This window comes from Manacus candei, unplaced genomic scaffold, assembly GCF_025592945.1.
Source record: "Manacus candei isolate 608988 ecotype Guabito, Panama unplaced genomic scaffold, ASM2559294v1 h1tg000043l, whole genome shotgun sequence".
In the NCBI taxonomy this organism is placed as follows: domain Eukaryota; kingdom Metazoa; phylum Chordata; class Aves; order Passeriformes; family Pipridae; genus Manacus; species Manacus candei.
The window spans coordinates 20,773,196-20,795,279 of NW_026138091.1; the positions used below are offsets into that span (position 1 = coordinate 20,773,196).

The 22,084-nt window shown below is 37.9% G+C and overlaps 1 protein-coding gene across 3 annotated transcripts in view; it reads left to right on the plus strand.

The window, feature by feature from the left end:
* Positions 1 to 22,084, plus strand: part of MAPK12 (mitogen-activated protein kinase 12) — a 38,429-nt gene that overhangs the window by 13,760 nt on the left and 2,585 nt on the right. For 2 of the 3 annotated variants that reach the window (XM_051795670.1, XM_051795671.1), the window contains exons 4-10: positions 1,126 to 1,237; positions 10,211 to 10,240; positions 11,820 to 11,867; positions 17,051 to 17,165; positions 17,807 to 17,878; positions 19,947 to 20,026; positions 20,804 to 20,882. In XM_051795670.1, coding sequence (XP_051651630.1) covers positions 1,126 to 1,237; positions 10,211 to 10,240; positions 11,820 to 11,867; positions 17,051 to 17,165; positions 17,807 to 17,878; positions 19,947 to 20,026; positions 20,804 to 20,882 — 536 coding nt within the window. The remainder of the gene's footprint in view (positions 1 to 1,125; positions 1,238 to 10,210; positions 10,241 to 11,819; positions 11,868 to 17,050; positions 17,166 to 17,806; positions 17,879 to 19,946; positions 20,027 to 20,803; positions 20,883 to 22,084) is intronic. The other variant, XM_051795672.1, reaches the window with a different exon arrangement.

The window sequence follows — 22,084 nt, forward strand, 5'->3', positions numbered from 1 at the left end:
CGAAATGTTCCCTCCTCTATGTTTACACTGCCCTTATATAGTCACAGAATTAAATTGCTCATCCTTTGTATCCAAAGGTTAGTGAACTTGTCGGTGAATGCTGGGACTGGGAGCCTGAGTCCTGATCCCCAAAGTCGTGGGAAAAAAATGCTTGGTACCTAGGACATGTTGGAAATGCTACCTATAATTCCTAGTGACTAAATCAGTGTCTTTATAGTCAATCTCTCTTTTGTTTTATAGCTGCATTTCTAGTAGAATAAATGCACTTTTCATGCAGGTTTAATAGTAGAAATCAGAATTATAATTTGCATATTTTAACTAGAAGAAACCCATTTAGATCTAAATAATAAAATCTGTAGCTATGAAACAACAATCATATCTAATTCTTCCCTTCATGAAAATGCATCTGCTTGTCCTCATCAGAAGAGGAAAACTGATTACTGTATCCTCAGGTGCCAAATGTGATTGGCTCTGCCTGTGTTCAGAAACTCTGAAGGATGAGTTTACTACATGTAATGTGAAGAACAGGTTTAGATCTTAAGTGAAGATTAGCTATGAAATATCAGCTTGGCATTCTGGAGCTTTCAGTTGCTGGTGTCCCTTACCATTATGACGTATTGAATATCCCAGTTTATGATCCCAGATGAAAATTAATGACAGTTATTATTGCCTCCTAATTTGATCAACTTTATTTCTGTTACATCTGGCCTTGTCTGTTTGAATGAACCACCTAGGCACCTTGGTTACTGCGAGTTCAAGGCTATGATCTTGATTGTGAGAGACATGGTGTTGCATGAATGTCTGTTTTCTGTGTAGCTGTCTTTGAAATATCACAAAGCTCTTGTTAGTTTCTTTCTAAGCTAGTTCAGAGTCTGCACTCTCCTGATAACTAGCAACTTTCTGTAATTGGTGACAGGGTTGGGCAATACCCTTTCATGACAATCAGATAAACATGGAGAAACTTGAAGGGCAGGGGGATGATAAAGGAACTGTTTGGTAAATGGAACAATCTATAATTTAATATTGTCATTGAACTATAACATACAATTATGTTTCAATTTATATGACAAATTAATCAAGTTGATCTGTTTGGTTTTGCTTTCTTTTTTTGTGTTCTGTTTTAAGCTACCTCGTCATGCCATTTATGGGAACAGATTTGAGTAAGATAATGAAGCATGAGAAACTAACTGAAGACCGAATCCAATTCCTGGTATATCAGATGTTGAAAGGCTTAAAGGTTTGCCACTTCTACTGTTATTTTGATGTTCAAAGTCTTTTTTCCTAGCAAACCATTATGGAAAGCTATAAATATTTATAATTTGATAGCAAGATAAAATTTTTCTCACCTTATATAGGAAAAGAATGCATAGAAAATATGATTTTCTAACTAAACAATCCTGGCTGTCTCAGTTTCTCCTCTTACATTAGATGCTTCAGTCACATAATCATCGTCATGAAGCTTCATTGGATTTGGTTCAGTGTCTCTCTTTAATTGGAAAGACCAAAGCTGAACACAGCACTCCAGGTGTGTCTCACTAGAGCTGAAAAAAGGGGAAGGATCACCTACCTAAAGTTGCTGGCAATCCTCTGCCTAGTGCATGAGGCTTTTGGTTGTCTTTGCTGCAACGGCACGTTGCTCACATTCAACTTAGTACCTTTAGGTCCTTTTCTGCCAAGCTGGTCAACCCCCAGCCTTGTTTGGCTCCTGAGATTATTCCTTCCCAGGTACTGAATTTTGTTGAACTTTGGTGGGTTCCTGTTGGCCCATTTCTTCAGCCTGTGGAGGTCTTGCTAAACAGCAGCACAACCATCTGGTGTGTGAACATTCTTCTCAGTTCTGCATCCTTTGGTGAGGGAGCACTCTGTCCCATCATCTACGTCAGTCATGAAGATGCTAAACAGGACTAACTTTAGTACTGGCCCTAAGGGGACCAGGGCTAGTGATGGGCCTCCAACTGGACTTCCTGCCACTGATCACAACCCTTTGATCAAGACAGTTCAGTCACTGTTCATTAATCTAACTCATATTCCCCTATCTCTTAAGGTGTTATGAGAGAGTTTCAAAAGCCTTGCTTGAGTCAAGGTAAACAGCATTGACTGCCCTCCCATCATCCACCAAGCCAGTCGTCTTATCATAGAAGATTAATGGGATAACGAGGTGTGATTTTCCCTTTTGTAAACCCATGCTGACTACTGTTGCTCAGCTTTTTATTCTTCTAACCATTGGAAATGGTTTCCAGAATTACTTGCTTATTACATTCCCAGACAATGAGGTGTGGCTGACTGATCCTCTTCTTCCTTAGCCTTTTGAAGACATGAGCAATATTTGCTTTCTTACCATCATAAGGAGCATCTCCTAATTACCATATTATTAAGTGACCTCACAATGACATTGTCCAACTTGTCTTAGAATTCATGACTGCATCCCATCAGGGTATTTAAATGTTAAATTTGTGTGTGTTTAGATGTTCCCTAATCTGATCCTCCTCCACTGAGGCTGAGTTTTCCTTGCTCCAGACTTTGCCAAATCATAGGTCCCCAAAATCACTGGAAAGTATTACTAGTAAAGATGGATGGAAAGGAGACATATTGAGTACCTTAGGGGTTTTTTCCATGCCCCTTGTGCCATTGCCTGTGTTTTCACTGTTTTTTTTTTCCTCCTGATTTGCATGTAGAAGCCCTTCATGTTAACCTTCAGGTCCCTTACCAGGTTCAGGACCAAGTGGACTTCACCTTTCCAAATTCCATCTCTGCACACTTGGACAGTGTCTCCACATTCCAGCTGGATGACCTGATTCTGCTTCCACCTTATGTCCACTTCTTTTTCATGTTTTCAGTTTCCCTAGCAATTCTACATTCACCATGCAGGCCTCCTGCCACCTTTGCTTGATCTTGCCTTCTAGAACCTGTTTTTGTTATGTGCTGACATTTTACACTCTGAAATTAGGAAAGGATTCATAAAAGACTGCAAGTGACCATTCAGATTTGTCTAGTTTTGAACTGTGTAGGAACACTTCATCTTGTAGCTCTTCCAGTAAGTTTTGACTTAGCTGCAGCATGGTATCTTGGGAAGAATAATAATTTCATTGCATCATTTTCTTATACTTGAACAAAAAGTATAACCAGATATAATCCCTAAGGTATCTTTTACCTTAGATCTCTCTTTTTTTTTCTTTTTTTTTTCCAGATAATGACCCTGACTGTAAGCCTGTTAATCCCCTACTCCTTCTCAGAAATAATGTTTATCTTCATCTCTCTTATACTTTTGTGGACTGCAGAGCTTATAACTATAGCAAAACAACATAATCTTGAATTTCACTGACTCTCACAAGAACGATTCTAAAAATATTAGCTATCGTCTACTTTGTTTTTCTTCCTCATGATTTGCTAAATACTGTTTATTAATGCTACTCCTTTTTTCCTCTGTTTGACTTTTAAAAATCTGGTTGTGATTGTTGAAGTTCATATCATACAACACAAAAAGAAGATATCTATAATGTATATTAATGTGATGTGAAAATGATTCTGGGTCTAAATTAGTACTATAGTTCTTAAATTACAGGGTTTGCTTTTTGGGTGTACACAGCGGCTGATTGTGAAAAGGCTACTACTTCCTTATTACTTTTTTTTTCTTTTGGTGACACAATCCAAGAGAAGAGAAACCTTGACCTGGTTCTGCAGGCTTCAGCCAGGCTCTCCTGCAGTGATGGCTGCTTAATTCCCTTTGCTCTCTAGAGACACAGGGTGTAAGGAGGCTGTGGAACAGCACTGTCTGAAACGGAATGTCATTCCTTGGCTGCTGCTGGCACAATTTTGGTCTTATGGTCCTCTGCCTGCAACAAACAACATAAGGGTGGGCTTTCCTCTGTGCTCATACAGAGATAAGTGAGGTCAGCATAGAGATGTGCTTGTGCAGTGGAAATACAGAACTGATTTTGATACAGGAAAGTCTAGCACATCCATCAGAATGCTGATTCATCCAGATCTATATTTGCATTATCAAACACTATTAAAATATAATTAATATAGCAGGACAACGTGCTATGCCTGGACAGGAACATCAGGAGCAGCAAGCCCATGATTCCGTTGTCTCTCAGTACTTGAAAGATCCAGAAGGTTACGTAAATTTTTTTACTCCTATCACAAAACTTAATAAATATACTTTGTTGTTGAGTCCTGCATTATTGATTTCTCTTTGACCCTACCTTGGATTTTGTGTTCTTATTTTACTAGATTTTTGCTCACATAGCCTTTTACATACAGTAAGTAATTTTCCTTTGTATTCTACAGTTGTGCATTTAAGTGGTCCAATTCCCATTTTACAAATGCAGAAACTGAAGCCAGGTTTGAGGAAATTGGTTTTATTTAAACTAGTGGGAATTCACCTCCAATCTGGACTTTGAATGTGGAGTTATGATTTCAGGTTTGTAATTGGTTCCCTAGTTACAAACCTATGTTCTAGTAAGTGTTCTCTCAAGGACCATATAAGTGGAGTGGTCTGTTTGGTTGCAGGTAACTGTCTGGGAAGCTGATTTCCAGGAGAGGCATGCTACTCACCAAAGATGAAAAACATCATTTGCAGTAACGTTACAGGCAAGAAATATATGAACTGTAAATAATTAGCTTAAGTTGAGTGTAGTGGAAAGGATGAATAATTAATTTAATTTCAGTGAAATGGCTTAGAAACATAGTTTGGTCCTAGTGACATACATTATCTGACAGAGGTTAACAGAGCAGAGCTTGTGAGCCCCAAAGGCTGACACTGAAGTCTGTTGGATCAGTAAATATGGAAAGCAAGTGGAGCAACTGCGCATGGTTGACATACATAGGAAGAAAACAGAGCAGGAATTTAAGAGGATGTATTGGGTTTGTGTGGTAGGGTTTGTTTGTTAGTGGAGTGGAGGCTGCAGGTGTGGCTTCTGGGATAAGACAGCAGGAACTGCCTCCATGTTGAACAGTCAGTTCCAGAGGGCTCCAAGACAGTCCTGCTGATGCCTAAAGCTGAGCCCATCGGGGATGTTCATGGCACCTCTGTGGTAACGGATTTAAGGAGGGGTAAAAAAATGCTGTGCAGCAGCTGTGGGAGGGGAGCGAGAAAATGAGAAACGGCCCTGCAGGCACCAAGGTCAGTGAGGAAAGAGGAGGAGAAGATGCTCCAGGTGCATCTCCAGGAGCAGAGATTCCCCAGCCAATGGCGAAGACTGTGGTGGCACAGGATGTTCCCCTGGAACCCATGGAACACCATGACAGAACGGATATCCACACAGCAGCCTATGGAGGATCCCGCTGGGACACAGGGATGTGCCCTAAATGAAGCTGTAGCCCACAGAAAGCCTGTGTTGGAGCAGGCTCCTGGCAGGTTTTGTGGCAAGACCTGTGGCCCGCGGGGGACCCGTGGTGGAGCAGTTCGTGAAGGACTGTCTCCTGTGGGAGGAACTCCACACTAGAGCAGGATCTCTGATCTCTGTAACTGTGTTACATCTTCTATAGGAAGTGGTTTGCCTGAATATTTTGTCTCTTCCCACGTATTTTTTGAGAGCACAAATGTACTTACCTCAAAATTACCCGTTGGAGATATTATTCAGCTGTTTTGTCATTTCTTATTGCACAGCAAACATTGAAGAACAGTCTTTACTGTATCTGTTCCATTAAATTTTGGATTCTTCTTGAACCAATTAATCCAGCCAGAAATATACACCTACCTGGAAATATTTTTAAGAAATAGGAGTGGTCCAGTGCTTGAGGAACATTCTTGTGTCTCTGTCTGTGCTAGGAATTGTGTTAAACTGAAAGCAGTGTTGCTGGCATGCAGAGAAAGAAGAGAATGAGAATGAGTCAGTAATTTCTTTACTCTTTTACAGGTATCTGTAAATTAGCTGTTTTAGAAAGGGTTTGCCAAGCTTCAAGTGAAAAATCTTGTACTTTTTAAGGTCTACCGTATCTGGATTAAAGACAGCCCATCTTTATTTACTTAGATTGCTTTTCTGGCAGGGCAGGGAGAACAAACATACACTTAGATAGAGTTTAGTTGAAGCATTGTAAGGGAAAAATGCTTGCAACACCTGAGGACTATGCTACCCTGTAGATCTTTGCAGTAAAACTCTTTCAGCTTCCCAAGCTTAAGCTTGCATTTGTAAAATGCCTTTTTTTTTTTCCACCTTTTAACTTTGATGGACTCTATTTTGGTGGGATTTTTTGTGTTACTGATGTAACCTGCAATATGCATTTGCCCTTAGTGTAAAATATAAAGAAATTTATGGTATCTCAATTTATGTCTGGTCAAGGCAAGAAGGCAGTTCGTCACTTTTGTCACATTGCATATTCACTATAACAACCTATTTACATGTGACAGTTAAATGCATGTAAAGAAAACTCTGCATGACTGATGCATTGTAAAGGCATAAGAGAGATTTCTGCTAAGCCCATGGGTTGGTTCCTCACAGGCTTTGTTTCTGCATTCTACCTGTAGACTGGTTCTGGATTGGTTGTATACCAAAATGCTCAACAGGATTGATTTTAAAAAATATGTATAGATTGAGGTCAATAGAAAGTTCATGCTGAGTTCAGGAAGATTTGTATCAAGCCCTCAACCTTTGCTCTGCAAACTTCTAGAGGTCTTTGCTTATCAGTTCTTACCATTTTACTGTCTTCTTTCTACAGAGAATGAAATATTAATTTCCTTTCTTCAGCGAGCTTTGTAATTTATCACAATTTACCACTTAGAAACAGTAATATGCTTCTCCTTTGTTTACTAGTCAGACCCTACTCTGGCATTAAATTTTATATAAGTATGAGCTTGCAACTTGGAAGGACTTTAATTTCTTTGTTTGTTTCTTTGACAGAAAAGCTGTGTATTGTCAAAGAGTACAGAAGGCAAGCTAAACATAAGTGTCTGTGTGTAGGTGGAAAGCAGCTGGAGGTTCCAGCACTTTCAGTCTTGGGTCCCTTTTCTGCAGGAATGCCAGCTGGGTTCCCGTTTATAGGGATCTGGGGAGGTGGCTGTCAGTCCTCTTGCTTTATTCATACAGAGTTTGAGAAGGAACAGACAATTCTTGGGCCATAAAAATACCTGTTCGAACTTCCCTTGTCATACTTAATGATAAGATTTACCTGCTCCAGTTCTTTTCTCATCAATATTTACTGCCTTTTGTTCACATTTATGCTGATCTTTTTCTGCTTCTCTCTTTTCCCTTCCCCCTCTCCCTCATTTCCTCTTCTGTTTTTCTTTCCCTGCCAAGTTGCTCTTCATTTTCATTTTACATGTTGCCTAGAACACTTTCTCCTGAGTCTTTTCTAATTCCCTTTTGATTAGCTTTTTATTTTGTGTAGAGATTACATATACAGACAAGAATGCTTAAAATTTAGATGACTGTTGGATGGCTTCCTAGCACAATCTGAGCTTTGCATGCCAGGATTTATGTATACTACCAAAAATTGTCTTTAGGATAATGCATAGTGCTCCAAGGCACTTCCCTCATGTTAACTGGGTTCTTGAATCAAATATTTTTCATGTGAAGTGGTAATAACATTGTGAAGGGTATGTCTGCTCTGGTCTGGATCTTTTTGCCATGTTAAGAATGAAAAAGCTGTCAATAAATGGCTAATTTAATGAGGAGAATCAGTAAGAACAGGATCCCATTTCAGAAGGTTATTGAACAGAAATGGAAAATTTTCTGAATGAAGTCTGGTATAGTTCCAGTGCTGCTACCTGCCAGGAGACAATAAAATGCAGTTACAAAAATACTGCTGTTGTTAAAGAAATGCTGCAACACAGCATCAGTATTTCAGCTTACAGAAAGGCTGATGTGTACATTAGCATCAGGAATAAATGCTGTTTCATGTAATCTCAGTAGCATATTAAGAGGAGTGTTTAGAAAATAGGAACCCTCCCCAAAGTGCTAACATGATTTTGGTGCTGTGAACACACATAAAATCTTCAGTGGGGTAAGAACGCCACCAAAATCACGCTCTTCCACCCCAAACAAGTGAGATGTACTTTAAAACTCTGAAGGGTTCAGACCTTTGAATTCCTGTTTCTACGTGCCATGGTCTTTGGTGCAGAATAACCAGTTATTTCCTACTATGTACAGTTTTATCAGAGAAAACAGCCTATAGAATACTTTAAGCGTCTGCACTGGAAAATAAAGAAGCTTCAGTTAGAAGACACTGGAATAATTTAGAATGCAAGGAGATATTGTGATATCCTTGATCAAGACAGCTATGGCAGAAGACTTCTTTTTCTTAATTTCTTGGGAATCTAGCTACTTACAGGTACATTTCTTAAAAAAAAAAAGCTTGTATCCTCTCTGGTCTCCATGTACCATTGATAGACTTCCTCTTCCTCCCATCCCAGTCCACTTTTATGCACATCCATGACAGATACAACATTTCGTAGTTTTTTTGTTTGCTGTAGTGTTTTTATAGACTACATTATTGGGAACAGCCATGTGCCCTCAACCCCTTGTGTTTGCCCCAGGAAATCCTGGGAAGGGCTTTGGCATTTCCTATGGGTTATGTTAAACCATGCCTAATCTGCAAGTGATATGTAGCAGGAACTGGTCTACCACAGATGCCAAGACCTGCCTGGGCTCTGGCACAGCAATCAGTGTGACTGTGCAGCAACAGGGCCCTACCACGTTCTAGGCTGGATTGGTAAAGTTGTAGCCACAGGGTTAAGGGAATTGGTTTTGATTTCTTTTCCCCCCTCTTTTCAGAACCTGTGAGACCACATTTGGTGCATCGTGTCAAGTGTAAGAGAGGAAAAAGAAACTGTCAGAGGTTTTAGTTTTTTCAGTCACTGCTTTAAAAACTTGGCATCTTAAACACAGATCTTGTGTTGCTTAGGTTCTATGGGTTTTGTTTAAGTTCAAAATCTAAGTCTGAAATGCACATTGGATCTGACTGTAGAAGTTGGCTTTGTAGCTTTGTTTTCTTTTCCCTGGTCCCCTCATCAGTTGGATTACAAGGACCCCTTTGCAGAGGGACTGTTACATTCACAAGGTTAATTGCCTTTTTTGAGGGCTGCTGGGAAGGAAGATGGTCATTGCTAGGGCTATGGCTGCTTTGCAGTTATCCTGCAAAGTTCCTTCCTTCTGTGTATTTCCGTGATGCCATGCTGACTGTCCGTGGCTGCTCTTTCCTGGCTCTGACAGTTGGTTCCCAGTAATTCTTTTCCCAGTTGTTGTCCCATTCTTCAGGGTGGAATAAAATGAAAATTCTCCAGGTGCACCTCATCCATCTTTTCTGCAGTTTTTTTATTTAAAAGCTTTTATTGTTCTTATGTTGATTAGTGTCAGTACTATGAGCTGCCAGCAGTAGTGTGGGCTGCAGGGTTTTCAGATCAGTTTCCCACACCTGAAGTGAACAGTAATAGCACCTCACAGACCGCTCTTGGAAACCACGTCCTCAGTTCAGGACAACTTGCTGCATTTCTATCCTTGCAAGAGATGCCTATGTCTGAACTAGTTACTAGAGCCTCCCTTTATTATCCATGATGAAAATAGTCTCTTCTAGGACATCATTCAGCTGGTGAGAGGAACTGCATACCTCAGTGGAGAGCATTTGGTGACAATCATGCGTTCCAACATCATGTAGTTGATCAGGCGTCTTCCCAGAACTAGTCCTGGGAGTCCAGTTTGTTGGTTTGGCTTTTGTGAGCCCTTAAATAGGTCACTGAAAGGATGATGAAAGTATTCAAGTAAAGGAGAACGTCTTGTACCTTGACCTTTCCATGTTTCATTGGGGAAATACTGAAGCATGTAGTGAGAATTCTCAGATAAGACCTTGACTGGCCTTAATCCCGGTCTTAATGATCTCTTAAAAGTCAGTGCTGCTGAAGCATATGAATCTAAATTACAATGGCACAGCAGAGACATCTATTGCAAGAGAACATTTCTGATACATATATATATACATGCCAAAAATTAACTGAAAATGGCATTCTATGTATGGGAGGACTTAGAAAAAGCTATATGATCTATTGCAGCACTCACACTGATTTAGTAGTTTCTTGTTATTGGGGGAGGGAAAGGGCAGAATGCTAGTTTAATTATGTGAACATTAAAACCATAGCTAAAAAGATCTGTGCAATAAGTAGATATTTTATAATTTCAATTTACTTTAGCACTGTGAAAAAGTACTTTCTCCTCTACCCTAGGCAAGTTCTTAAAGTTGGGACTTCATGAATAACTAATACTTTCTCTTTTTACAGTATATTCACTCATCAGGCATAATTCACAGGGTAAGTGGAAACAACACTACAGATGTTTATATTTTGATAATGTGAGTGATGTTTGTTTGTGTATAAGCTTTTGGTTTCTTCTTCAATAAGAACAAAAGATGGCATGGCTACATCAGTGTAATACAGCTTCAATTTGGATTTCTTAAGTTACTTTGTGAAGTTGAGTTGTAAGTCCCCACAAGTGTCTAAATTGAGATGGATAAGAGCCTTTTCTGTCTGTTTGTTTGTTTTAATGAAGATTAAACTTCTAAAAACAATATTTAGATTTTCTTTAAACATCATGTTAGTGTTCAAAGCTGAGGGGGGAGGAACCATAGAAACTGAAAAAATTGTCCAAACTTTTAAAGCCTTGAGAACCTCAAATTTTCATTGCAATAAATTAGAAATTTGATTATTTCTGAATTCTTTCTGTGTCTAAAGTCTGCTTAAAATCATTTTGTACTGTGAAGTAGTTCTGAATGATGCTCACGTGGTACCAAGCAGCATGTCTTCCCCCAAAACTGCATCAGAATAGTAGAAATTGTCCATTTGTAATAAAATATCAGGAGCACCATAGGAAGTGTACATTGTAAAGCACCTTTAAGCTGGACATGGAAACTATGCAAACTGACAAAATAATATAATATAATTATATTTTTATTTTTGCAACTGCTGTGATCATGGTCCAAATTTACCATTGCTTAGTCTTTTTCTAATCTCCCTCTTGATGGCCCTTGAACTTACTGGTTTCATTAGATTCTTTGCACCAAATTGTTTCACTCCCAGGCCCCTCTGATCTTGAAACATCTTTGTATAAAACAGGCGGATGCCTGGTAAAAGGTTTAGAGACAAGATACTTTTAAACATCTTGTGCTAAAGTGTATCAAACAAAGGTTTGAAAAAGCTGAAGGAAAATTCCTTTCTAAGTCCGTACATCTGAGTCACTGCTGTTGCAATATCATCTTAGTCATTGCCAGTACACTTCCCTTTTGCTAAACTGAACAACTTCTGAAGATCATTAGAAGTCCCTACAGTAGCTAAAGAGACTTAAGGGAATACTTTTTTAATGTTGCAGTTCAATGGACTTTGTTAGGAACCTGATTTTCCCACAGAAGAGAGCATAGGATTTCACATAAAATCTCGTTTGATTCCTTCAGTAATCCTTCTAAGTCTATCAGGGTATGCAAACTTTATAAAGTATATATTGATATGCAATATGGACAATCCAGAAATATATATGTGAATTGTTAACTTTGTGGTATTAGTATTAAATGCAGCAAATTTATGGTCAAACCCCACTCACAGAAAGAAAGATGAGTGACCTGCTTCACTGGCAAGTGTTTTCCTGACTTATAGCAGAAAAAAATAGTTGATTTTTCTGGGGGAAGAAATATACTAGAAAAAAGCCAAATAGATGCAAACTGTGTCCTTGTTTGTGTGATTTGCTATGACATTGTTTTACCTGTTGCTGTGCAAAATAGTTACGTGAAAGCTATAAAACCAGAAAGAAAGAAAGACACAAAGAAAGCAGGAAAGAGTGCTTTATTGTGCTTGCTGTAAAATAAAAAAAAAATCACATCCATTTGAAATCTGGTTACAGGACCTAAAGCCTGGAAACTTGGCAGTAAATGAAGACTGTGAATTGAAGGTAAGGTATGTTTATTTGAAAAAGCAGTCAGATGTATTAGAAGACAGAAGACATCAGTTGTAGACATGCTAGCTGGTCTCAGTAATGGGCCAGGCTTTTAGTGCATAGGCTTTGAGGAGTCATGGAGAAACAGGGAAACACCGGAAAAAGAAATGGAAAAGGATTAGATGGGCAATGGTAACTAACTCGGAAAAAAAATTATGAAACACTTCTCCGCACAAGTATTTTTCCCATCTGTCTGACTTGCAATATATTATCACCATAATAATTAAATACTTGTTTAAGAAATAAAACCCTAAATAGTGAGAATCTATTTATCCCCCATTTGTATGTCCTTGACTGACACAAATGTGCAATTCAGAATAACAGCATAATAACCCAATTTCTTAGATCATTCTGGAATCAAGCACAAGAAGTGGCTGTGCCTGAAGTTAGAGGCTTTGCCCAGGATGTCTCAGCTGAAAACATCTAGTCCAGACAGGATGTTCCAGGAAGCTTGTACCCAGTGCTAGCAGGGGAGAGATCAGGGTCATCTCCAGGATGTAGAGGATTTCTGATAAGGAAATCAGTGCCACAGGTTATTACATTCATGACATCATTAGAGTGGTTGCTGACTTGAGTCTCTCCAGGGGGGTGACAGGCAGTGTAAGAGCTGAAACTGCTCCTGTGGGTTTGGTGTTGACAGCAGACCATGCTACAGCTGTTTGCCCACACCAAGGGAAGGTGCATGTCAGTAATAGTAACCCTTTTCCTGTATAATGTGTATGTTGCAATGCATACTGGTATATTTTTTATGCAGTGACTCAACTAAAAGTACTTTTCAGGAAAAAATCATTGATGGTTGCAGTCAGATAAGAGCTGTAATGGAGAACAGTGTTTATGATATGTTGCAGCTAATCACTTCAGGGAAGCATGAAAGGAATCACATACTGCTCACTGTGAACGAGAATATCTTATTTCTTTGAAAGTGTTTTCTTCTGCATTGTTACAACTATCAGCAGTATCAATTGCATGTAGGCTTCAGTGTATTTTGTAGCAGAAATATATAATTTCTGCTTCATTTTTGCTCTTAACTGAAGTAGTAAGAAAAAAATTCATTAAAGGGAGACAATTCTGAATTCAGTCTCTTGTAGTTCACCTATTAGCTGTTTCTGCTGCTACACTGCAAAGAGGTGCCTTTGATGGCATTTTTTGTCTTACCCGGTTGTTGCTTCTCTGGAGTAGGACAAGTACTGGTATGCAGCATGCCTCCCTTTGTCCTACCCATCAGGGCTTTCCTCCAAAGATGGGTTAGAAGGACAGTGCACGCCCACACCCCTTTCCAGTATGGAAACTGGGCTTAGCAGGCATTCACCCTTGGAGACCAGGGCTGTAGCACCTGTTGCAGGAAGTTATCTGTTCTGAAGTGTAGGTGTTGCCACTTCCTTGGAAATGTTGTCAGTAGAGTCCATCTGCAGTAGTAATTCTTCACCTTTGCAATATTTGTCACACCAAGCCTCATTCTGAATCATTGAGCTAAAATACTAAACCTGACCAGTTTTGGTTGCAGTTTCTGGCATGTACTGGAAATCTTCCAAAGCCTGTTAGAGTAGATAATATTTGTACTTCAGTAATAATTATGCAATGTACCATGATCTAGCAAAAATGCATCTATTTGACTGTGTAGAATGACTTTGTTATAAAAAAGCCAAATATTTATTATGAAGTAGGATTCTGTAGTACTCAACACTGTGTATTTTAAGAATATAGCTTATTCTGGTGAGTGCAACCGTAGTAGCCCCAGACTGCTTCCAGTCCTCAGTTAACTCTATTCTTGTATTTAATTTTTTATTAATTTTCAGAATTGCTTTTGTCACCTATCTTCTCTCAGCTCCAGCAATCTCAAAGGCCAGTCAGGGTTTTTCATTTAATTACAAAATCGAGCCATATCTTCTATCCAGTGCTTGAATTGAATCAGAATTGGCCTATACATCCTCAGAAAACAACCGTGAATTAGAATGGGTGCTTTTGGGTCTAGATGTGTAACATTTAGATCTTATGGCCAAGGTTTCTTCCCTAAAAGAGACACAAGACTTTATGGGAGTGGTTCAGTTATGTGAGAATTTCAGCTTTGAATAAATAGAAAAATCTAACTGTACCTGGTGAAAGATCCAGAAGATCAAAGACTGTGAAGCACACCCTTAATTAAATAAAATAAAAGGTTATACAACACTGCAAAAGTGGTTTTTAGCATACAACATACAAACTATATGCTTGCATGTAGCTATTGTAATACAACTTTTTGCTCTGAGACTGACCTGGATGTTCAGGGTTCTGTGATTTCAGAGTTTTCTTATCTCACATAAAAAGCCATTGTCTTCTTCTGGGTTGTAGTTGACCAAATAGTGAGTGGACCCCAGGGTGATGGGGGGAAAAAGAGAATCTAGAAAAAACAATTGTACGTTTGTCTTCCCCCAGCTGTGCAATTACATTTTGAGATGCAGGCCAGCTCTAGGACATTCTTTTGTGATATGATCTCCTGATCAATATCTACTTATTTAACACAATTTTTTTCTGTTACTCTGGGCATTTTTAATCTTTTAGATAAACTGAGGGAAACAATCCTGTATCAGAACACAGTTTTGTGAAACGAAAAGGAGGAAATGTAGCATTAAGCTTTAGTTTTCATTTCTTGACTCTCAGGCCATAATTACCATGTCCCTGGTCATACCATAAGCTCTGATATCATATGCAGAAGAAAAGTGCAAATTTGCAGCTAGGAACTACTGGTTGTCAAAAGGCAACTTCAGCTGACAAACAGAAAACAAACTATAACTCATTGAAAACTGCATAAAAAATATCAGGGTGAGGATTTTACTAACACTGAAGGAGTTGGGCTGACTCCTCCTGTATACATCCATTTCGGTGAAACGGGTCAGATGTTACCCTGCCCTGAGAGCACACTCTCAAAGTTAGTTTATGCAGGCATGGGACCACACTGACAGTGAGAGCCCAGCCTTTTCCCCTCCATCTGTGCACTCAGCAGCTTCCCTTGCATAGGCTCCAGTGGCAGTGAGGTTGTAGCCAAGTTGGGACAGTTTCTTGAATTGGTAACTAATTAATAGGGTCTCAGTTTTATTTTTCACAATGAGCTTTCTGGCTCCCTTGTCTGATGTTCTACATGGATATGGGAAAAGTGACAGTAAAGGGTGAATGAGGAGAAATAACTGCCCTTTCTGTAGTCTCAAAGTTACAAGTTATTTTTGTTATCGTTACTCAAGAAAGTTAGGAAAATTAAGTTTGCTGAGTCGAAGGAGAGCTATCCTTGAGGAGCTGAGAGGGATTTGCTCTTTCTTTCATCATTCACTGATTATAAAAAGGATTTTCAATCTTGTTCTGAAAATTGGTATGTGAAGATAGTTGTTGAAGTGATACCATGTTAATATTAAGTACAAATAAGATATGCTTGTTCCTGAGCTTAATGAATATGTAAATGAAAATAAAACATGAAGTTAAAACAGAGCACACAAAAATTCTTGCTGTGTTTTCTACTTTTATAAAACTACAAAACCAAATTATATTTTAGCTGTTTCCAGCTCCACATGTCATAAGCCTTGGTAGAGAAAATGCCTAAAAAACTGTGACAGAATAGATGGTACCACATCTGGATTTTGATCTGTTATGTAAAACTTCTAATTTTCTTTCCACCCTCCCTGCCATGTTACTGGGTAAACAATATGTGCTGAATATGTAGAATAAATTGGAAAGTCATATATAAAAGTGTATTTTGACAGTGCAAATATTTTGAGTTCAGTAAACCTTCAGCATCTAAAGAATCAGCCATAATCAAATACATTTTATTGGTAAGGTAAAAATGTCTCCCTTTGCATCCTATTCTTGTTTTTTAATTGATTGGTAATCAGCAGTTATGGGGAAAATACAGAAATGGTATTTCAAGTATGGCAATAAAGATAACCCATACCATTTTGTACTTTTAATCTATGAATGAAAATATAATTTTCCTTTCTGTTAGTGCCTGGGAATGATGAAATCATCCTGAAATATTTTAAAATGTTTGTCAGGGAATGATGAAACTATCCTGAAATATTTTAGAATATTTAATTGTAGAGAGCATTACAAAAACATCACTTTTGGTATAGTAATACCCAGGTGCTCCTAGTAAAAACTTCTACCCTGTCAATGTACATGTGACACCTGATACACATGGCAACTAATGGCTGTTCATGCAAAGCCGCATATTCGGTTGTCTGTGGGTGACGGTGATTCATCTTGAACAGACTTCACTTGCTCAAGCCCCATGCTTCTTGTTAGAAGCATGGATTTTCTGATAAATACAAACTGATTGTCTTTCCAGGAGCAGAATTTTCTTGCTATTGGCTCCATCTTTTGGCACCATCTCTTAATGGTCCATGCAGGTGGGCTTTCTTAAGGCAAACTTGGTAGCAGTTGACAAAAGGCCATAACATTCACTTTTAATCTTGCTGCTGTACACGTTGCTGTATCTAGAGATAAATATCTGAGAATCTTAGAAATAAGCTGAATTGTGCATAACCCTATAAAAATTGCACTGATCTTGCATTTCTTACAAAAGTTTTTCTGTAGTTGACACTGGAGATTGGGAAAACTCAATGGGACTAAACGATGATAATTCCTTACTCTTCTTGCAGATTTTCAGTGTGACCTAGAGGAAGTCTTCCCTTTGTATGATTTACTCATAGAACAGAAATAACAATACTTCCTTACTTCAGAATACTATTGGAACACACCCTTGAATAATTGTGCCAACTGGGATATAAGAGCAATGGATACCATCTTAGACAGGCGCTGTTTTTTTAGCTGTATGATGGTGATTCTGTGGTCAGGGAATTTTTTGCATTGAATGTGTCCATTACCTTTTTAATTAATAAGTGATTAATTTATTATTTTCTTTGCTGGCTTTGCAGCTTTTGGTGTTGCTATAGGAGTATGTAACTTAAAAAAAAAAATTGTGCAAAGCTCCTTTCTACCTCTGTCTTGATTTTTAAAAAAAGGACAAGACACTTCAATGAGACAAAGATACAAAAATAAACCAATCTCTGCAGATTGCTCCAGTTTGGTTTTTTTTTTATTTTCCACAGTTGTAAAGTCTGGCTGAACTAGATAACTAGTGTCTGATCAGGATATTCTTTGTGCTTTCACTACAGATTCTGGATTTTGGATTGGCAAGGCATACAGACAGTGAGATGACTGGTTATGTGGTTACAAGGTGGTACAGAGCTCCAGAGGTCATACTTAACTGGATGCATTATACTCAAACAGGTCAGCATCTCTTCAGAAGTGTCTTAACAGAGCTAAAGCATTCACTGATTTAGGCAATATATAAACAACCACTTGATTCTGAAATGAGTGGGAAAATAGAGGTGAAAATGATGATATAATTATGCAAAATTTCCTTGTAGATAAATTTCAGGTAATCATGTGGTGGTTGTGAGTTTGTGGTTGTATATATATGTATCTTCTGAGAGTAACAGAAAGTGCCAAGGTAATTGGAAAAAAACTATTTAAATGTATACAGATGTAACAGTTTGGTCACTGTTCTTGTGTTCCTGCAAAGATGTGCTGACTCACTCAGAGGAAAATGGCAGACAGAGGGAATTCAAATAACACTGGGATAACTGTGGAAGTTTTTGAAAGCATTGAAAATTTACTTCCCACATGCATCTGCCTGTTACTGAGAGACTCACTCTGCATATTATGAGATTATCTCCAGTTTGCTCATTAGAAAGTCTGGTAGTTCTACCTTTGCTGTTCATGATATTTGGCAAGGCACACATTTATTTTATAACAGGTTGTAAAGGTAATTTTTATACTTCTTTAAAATATGTTTTAAATTAAACTTTATGCACATTTAAACGAACAAGCATTCTGCAATTTAATGTACCTCCTGGCCTTTTTTTCAGTTGACATCTGGTCTGTGGGCTGTATAATGGCTGAGATGATAACAGGGAGGCCTCTGTTCAAAGGAAATGATCGTATCCTTCATTGAATTTATGATACTAATGTAAGAAAATTATGAGAGGTTCTTGTGTGACACAGTAAGTCTGTTGAAAAATTGATGAGCATGAATTGAAATTAATAGTAAAATGGCTTGCACCTTTCTCGTTAAATGATTATTTCATATCTGTACCACTTTTGCACTTCTGTCAATTAAAATTTGTATTACTGGGTTTTTTCAATAGAGGGGATCTTTGAATCACATCTCAAATCATCAGGTAAAAGGTTCCATGGTAGTAGAAAGGCTATATTTATTTTTTTAGTTACAGATTCTAGAATGCTCACAGAAGATTCTGCTGTAGTATATGGCTTATGTGCACAAGCTAGTCCATTTCATGCTTTTTGAGGCTTTCATCAAAAAGTGTTATGTAAGTAACACCTAGTAAAATGTAGATTTACAGAAAACATTTAATCTTATAATTTCATTGCTGAGCAATGAAGAAAATCGTTAAGATTAAGCCATATTTCATCTTCAAGTGATACTTCATTGACAGTAGTAGTTGTAATACTTAATAGGGGACAGTGTTAATAGAAGACAGCAATAATTTTTGACCTTTTTTTTTGTTTGACAGCTCAGCCTAATCATTTTGCGCTGCTTTCTCCCTTGTGGAATTGCAGTCAATAAATCACTTACCTGCAAATACTTGCAAATTGTTTACAGAATCAAAATTGCTTAATTTTAGTTATATTTGTATTTAAGTACTTACATGTAATATTGGGACTTCACTGAATGGATCATATTATTCTCATTTTGTAAAGAAAAACATTCAAGAGAAAGATTGTGTTCACCAAAAAAATGGCAGGGACTATGGAAAGGTAGAATACATTGATTTTTTTAGGCTGTACAACTTTTAAGTATGCATTAGTTCTTAACAAGAAAATACTAAAATGCCTGTCAAAGAACCGCTGTTGGCTAACACAGCATTTCTCTACTGATGCAAACCTTGCGCATTCTGGTATATAAATAAGAAAACAAATGAGGCAGAATTTTCATGGTGCACCGTAAACATGAGAGTGGAAGAGCTAGTATTTTAGTCATACTGGGTTCTGGAGATTTCAGAACTACTGGCTGAAGTTCTGTGTTCTATATTACAAAGGAAATTATCCCAGTATAATAGTCATTGCTGGCCTTGGAGTATATGATTCAGTATTACCTATTGTCAGGGAAATGCTGCCGTGGGTTCAGCTGTGGGTAGGTGAATAAGAAAACAGCTAACTTAGAGGATTTTTGTTTTAGAATTCTGAATAGGTTATCCTGCCAACTTGGTACAGATTTTATTTATTTATTTAATTTCATTAGCATTATCCACCATTGCCTTTTTCTGCAGAGGCTGGTGGAATCCTCATGTGTTCTGAGCTCTGATCTAGCTTCTCTCTTCTCATCTGCTGCTCTTACCAGAGCAGCAAGCAAATCATACAGCTCTTCTCTGCAGCATTACCATCCTGTAAATATAGTGTTTCTTCTTTGAAACAGCTAAAACTGTTGCTGACAAATCTGTGGTGGGTTAGGACACAGAAGGTTAGCGAGTGTTCTGATGCCTCACCCCAATGTCTCCAACATCTCAGCATCAAGCTAAGTATGTGGGAAATAAGGAATAATTTTTTTCCTCTTGATGTTTCTCAGTGTGGAGAAGAACTAATGCAGACTGATTTCCTCTGATTTTTGTTGGTTATCACACCACCTTATGTTCCCCGTGACTTTTCCTGCCTCTATGTCACCTAAGTATTGGATAGACCAGAGCAGTGTGTGCAATACATGTGTTGATTGTTCATATCCTCTATTACTTTTGGACTGATTTCTGTCCAAAATTATAGAAGAGACTTGATAACATTACAAAATTTTGAAGATTATTCAATTATGTGTTCCCAAATTATAGTATTATAGTATTTATTTCAGGTGCTTTCAGTGTCTTTGCCTTTTGCAAGAAAAATGGAGGACTTTCATATTTTATAAATCTTCTGTTGAGATTTTTTTTTACTCCAACAGCAAAGAAAAGCATTAATTTTGCAGGGTGAAAGAATTTGTTCCTTATTGCTGGTATTCAGATCTGGACCAACTCACAGAAATAATGAAAATAACAGGTACACCAACTCAAGATTTTGTTCAAAAATTGCACAGTCAAGATGTGAGTATTCTGCTTCGTCCATTGGTTTTACTTGTCTTAATTTTACTTAAGCCATGTTCAGTTCTTAAACTGGTGGAGATAATATATACTGACTACTGAAATACCCCTGAAGGTACCTCTCTGCCTTGAAATGCTTTACACACCCACAATAGCTACTGGAGATGGGGGTAACACAACAAAAAATTATCAGAACAGTTGAAAAAATCTGTATATTTAAATACTTCGAGATTCTGGTGTGTACCATATAAACAGTTGAGCTGATAACTTACTGCTTTTATTGGAAAGGTACTGAAAGCATAAAGATATTCAGAAAACCCAGTTTTTGCAAATGTCTCTGACTGTCTTTCTTGTTCTTATGTGGATGTCCTTCTAGGATCCTCAAGCCCTTACTGCAAACAATCTATAACTATTCTTAGACTAACTGTACAATTTAAATACTAATGAATTACTGTATAAGGATCACTTGTAGAGATTCCTGTAAAGTCACTATGACATTTTTTAAAATTATTCATACATATTTATTCTATTAATATATTAAATATGGAGCACTAATAATTAAAGCTTTACATTATAATTTCTAATGGTTTTAAGGCTTGACTTTTTTTTTAAATTCTGTTCAGCAAGTAGGTGAATATCATTAGGGTTTATGACACAGAAAAAACGCATGCATACAGTGTGCTATCAAAGCATTATTGAGCTACCTATTAAGCATATAGTTGATGTTGTCACATTACAAAGGCGGCAGTGGTCTAATTTAATATTCATGTTTCTTTTGAGGCAAAAAACTATATCAAAAGCCTCCCAAAAGTCCAGAAGAAAGATTTTGCATCCATCTTGAAGTATGCGAATCCTTTGGGTAAGACAGTTTGTTTGGATGTGTACAATTTTGTCTTGTGTTTCCATTGGAGGCAGCAGCAGTATCAGTCCTGTGATAGGTGATGGGATGGTTCTCCTGCTATTCTATCTCTTGCTTTCCATTATTCATAGTTTTTATTGTAGTGGCTGAACTTTGTGAAGTTGAAACCTTGCCAGGAATCAGTTTCTTAGAAGTACCAAAAAAAGAAGTATCTTGGGGTTTAGGTTTCAATCCAGCACCTGCTTATTGGTTTTACTTGAGCAGCTTTCCAAGAGCCCTGGTAGATTAAAGAATTTTCTCTGTATTGTATTTTCCCTGTATTGTTTCTGAAATACAATTCTGAAAGCTCAGTAGGATCTACAGTTGAAATACAAGGAAATAGAAGGCTGAGATTTTAGCAGTGGAATTAATACATCCCAAGAAACATCTGTGCATTCCTGAGAAGCACTGGCTTGGATTTGATATATGTAAACAACCAGAAGAGCATACCAAGTGTGCATAACTGTGATATGACCCAAGGCAGCCAGAGCTCTGAGATGACTCCACTCAAATCTTATCAACTTCCCAGTGACCTTAACACTCACAAAGCCAGTTTTATTAGAATATGAATTAGGATAATTGAATCTTTGCAATTTAAGAAGTAAAAATTTTAGTTTCAGATACTGTAGAAATAAACTTGATTAATAAACAGCTCTTACCCTGAGTACATGGTTAGCTCACTGACATTCTCAGCTACAGCAAGCTACACATTTCCATTTAGTTTTTAGGATGTCTCTTCTTATCCCTTCTGTGGCCATCTGGCTGCTTCTGATCTAGAAGAGAAGGTTGGAGAGAATACACAACATGGCAAGCAGCAGTTGAAGCATTCTGTCCCACACTTCTGCCTCTACTTCCTTTCAGCTGCTCCACCCAAATTGGGAAAATCCTGACAGGATAGAAAAACAAAATAAATCATTCATCATACCTGTTTACACTAGCCCATTTTGACAGTCTAACAATGGACCTAATCCAAAATCCCCTGGAGGGGAACACACAAGATTTTGATGGATTATTTTGGCTGAGATCAAAACCACATAGCAGATAAGGTCAGCTCTGAAATTCTGTGCATGGACAACTGACTTGTCTTAGTGAACTTCAAAGTGTGCTTGGGCTTGGATTTGGTCACGTATGGGGCAGTTCTCATTAGCTGTTCACCTGTTCAT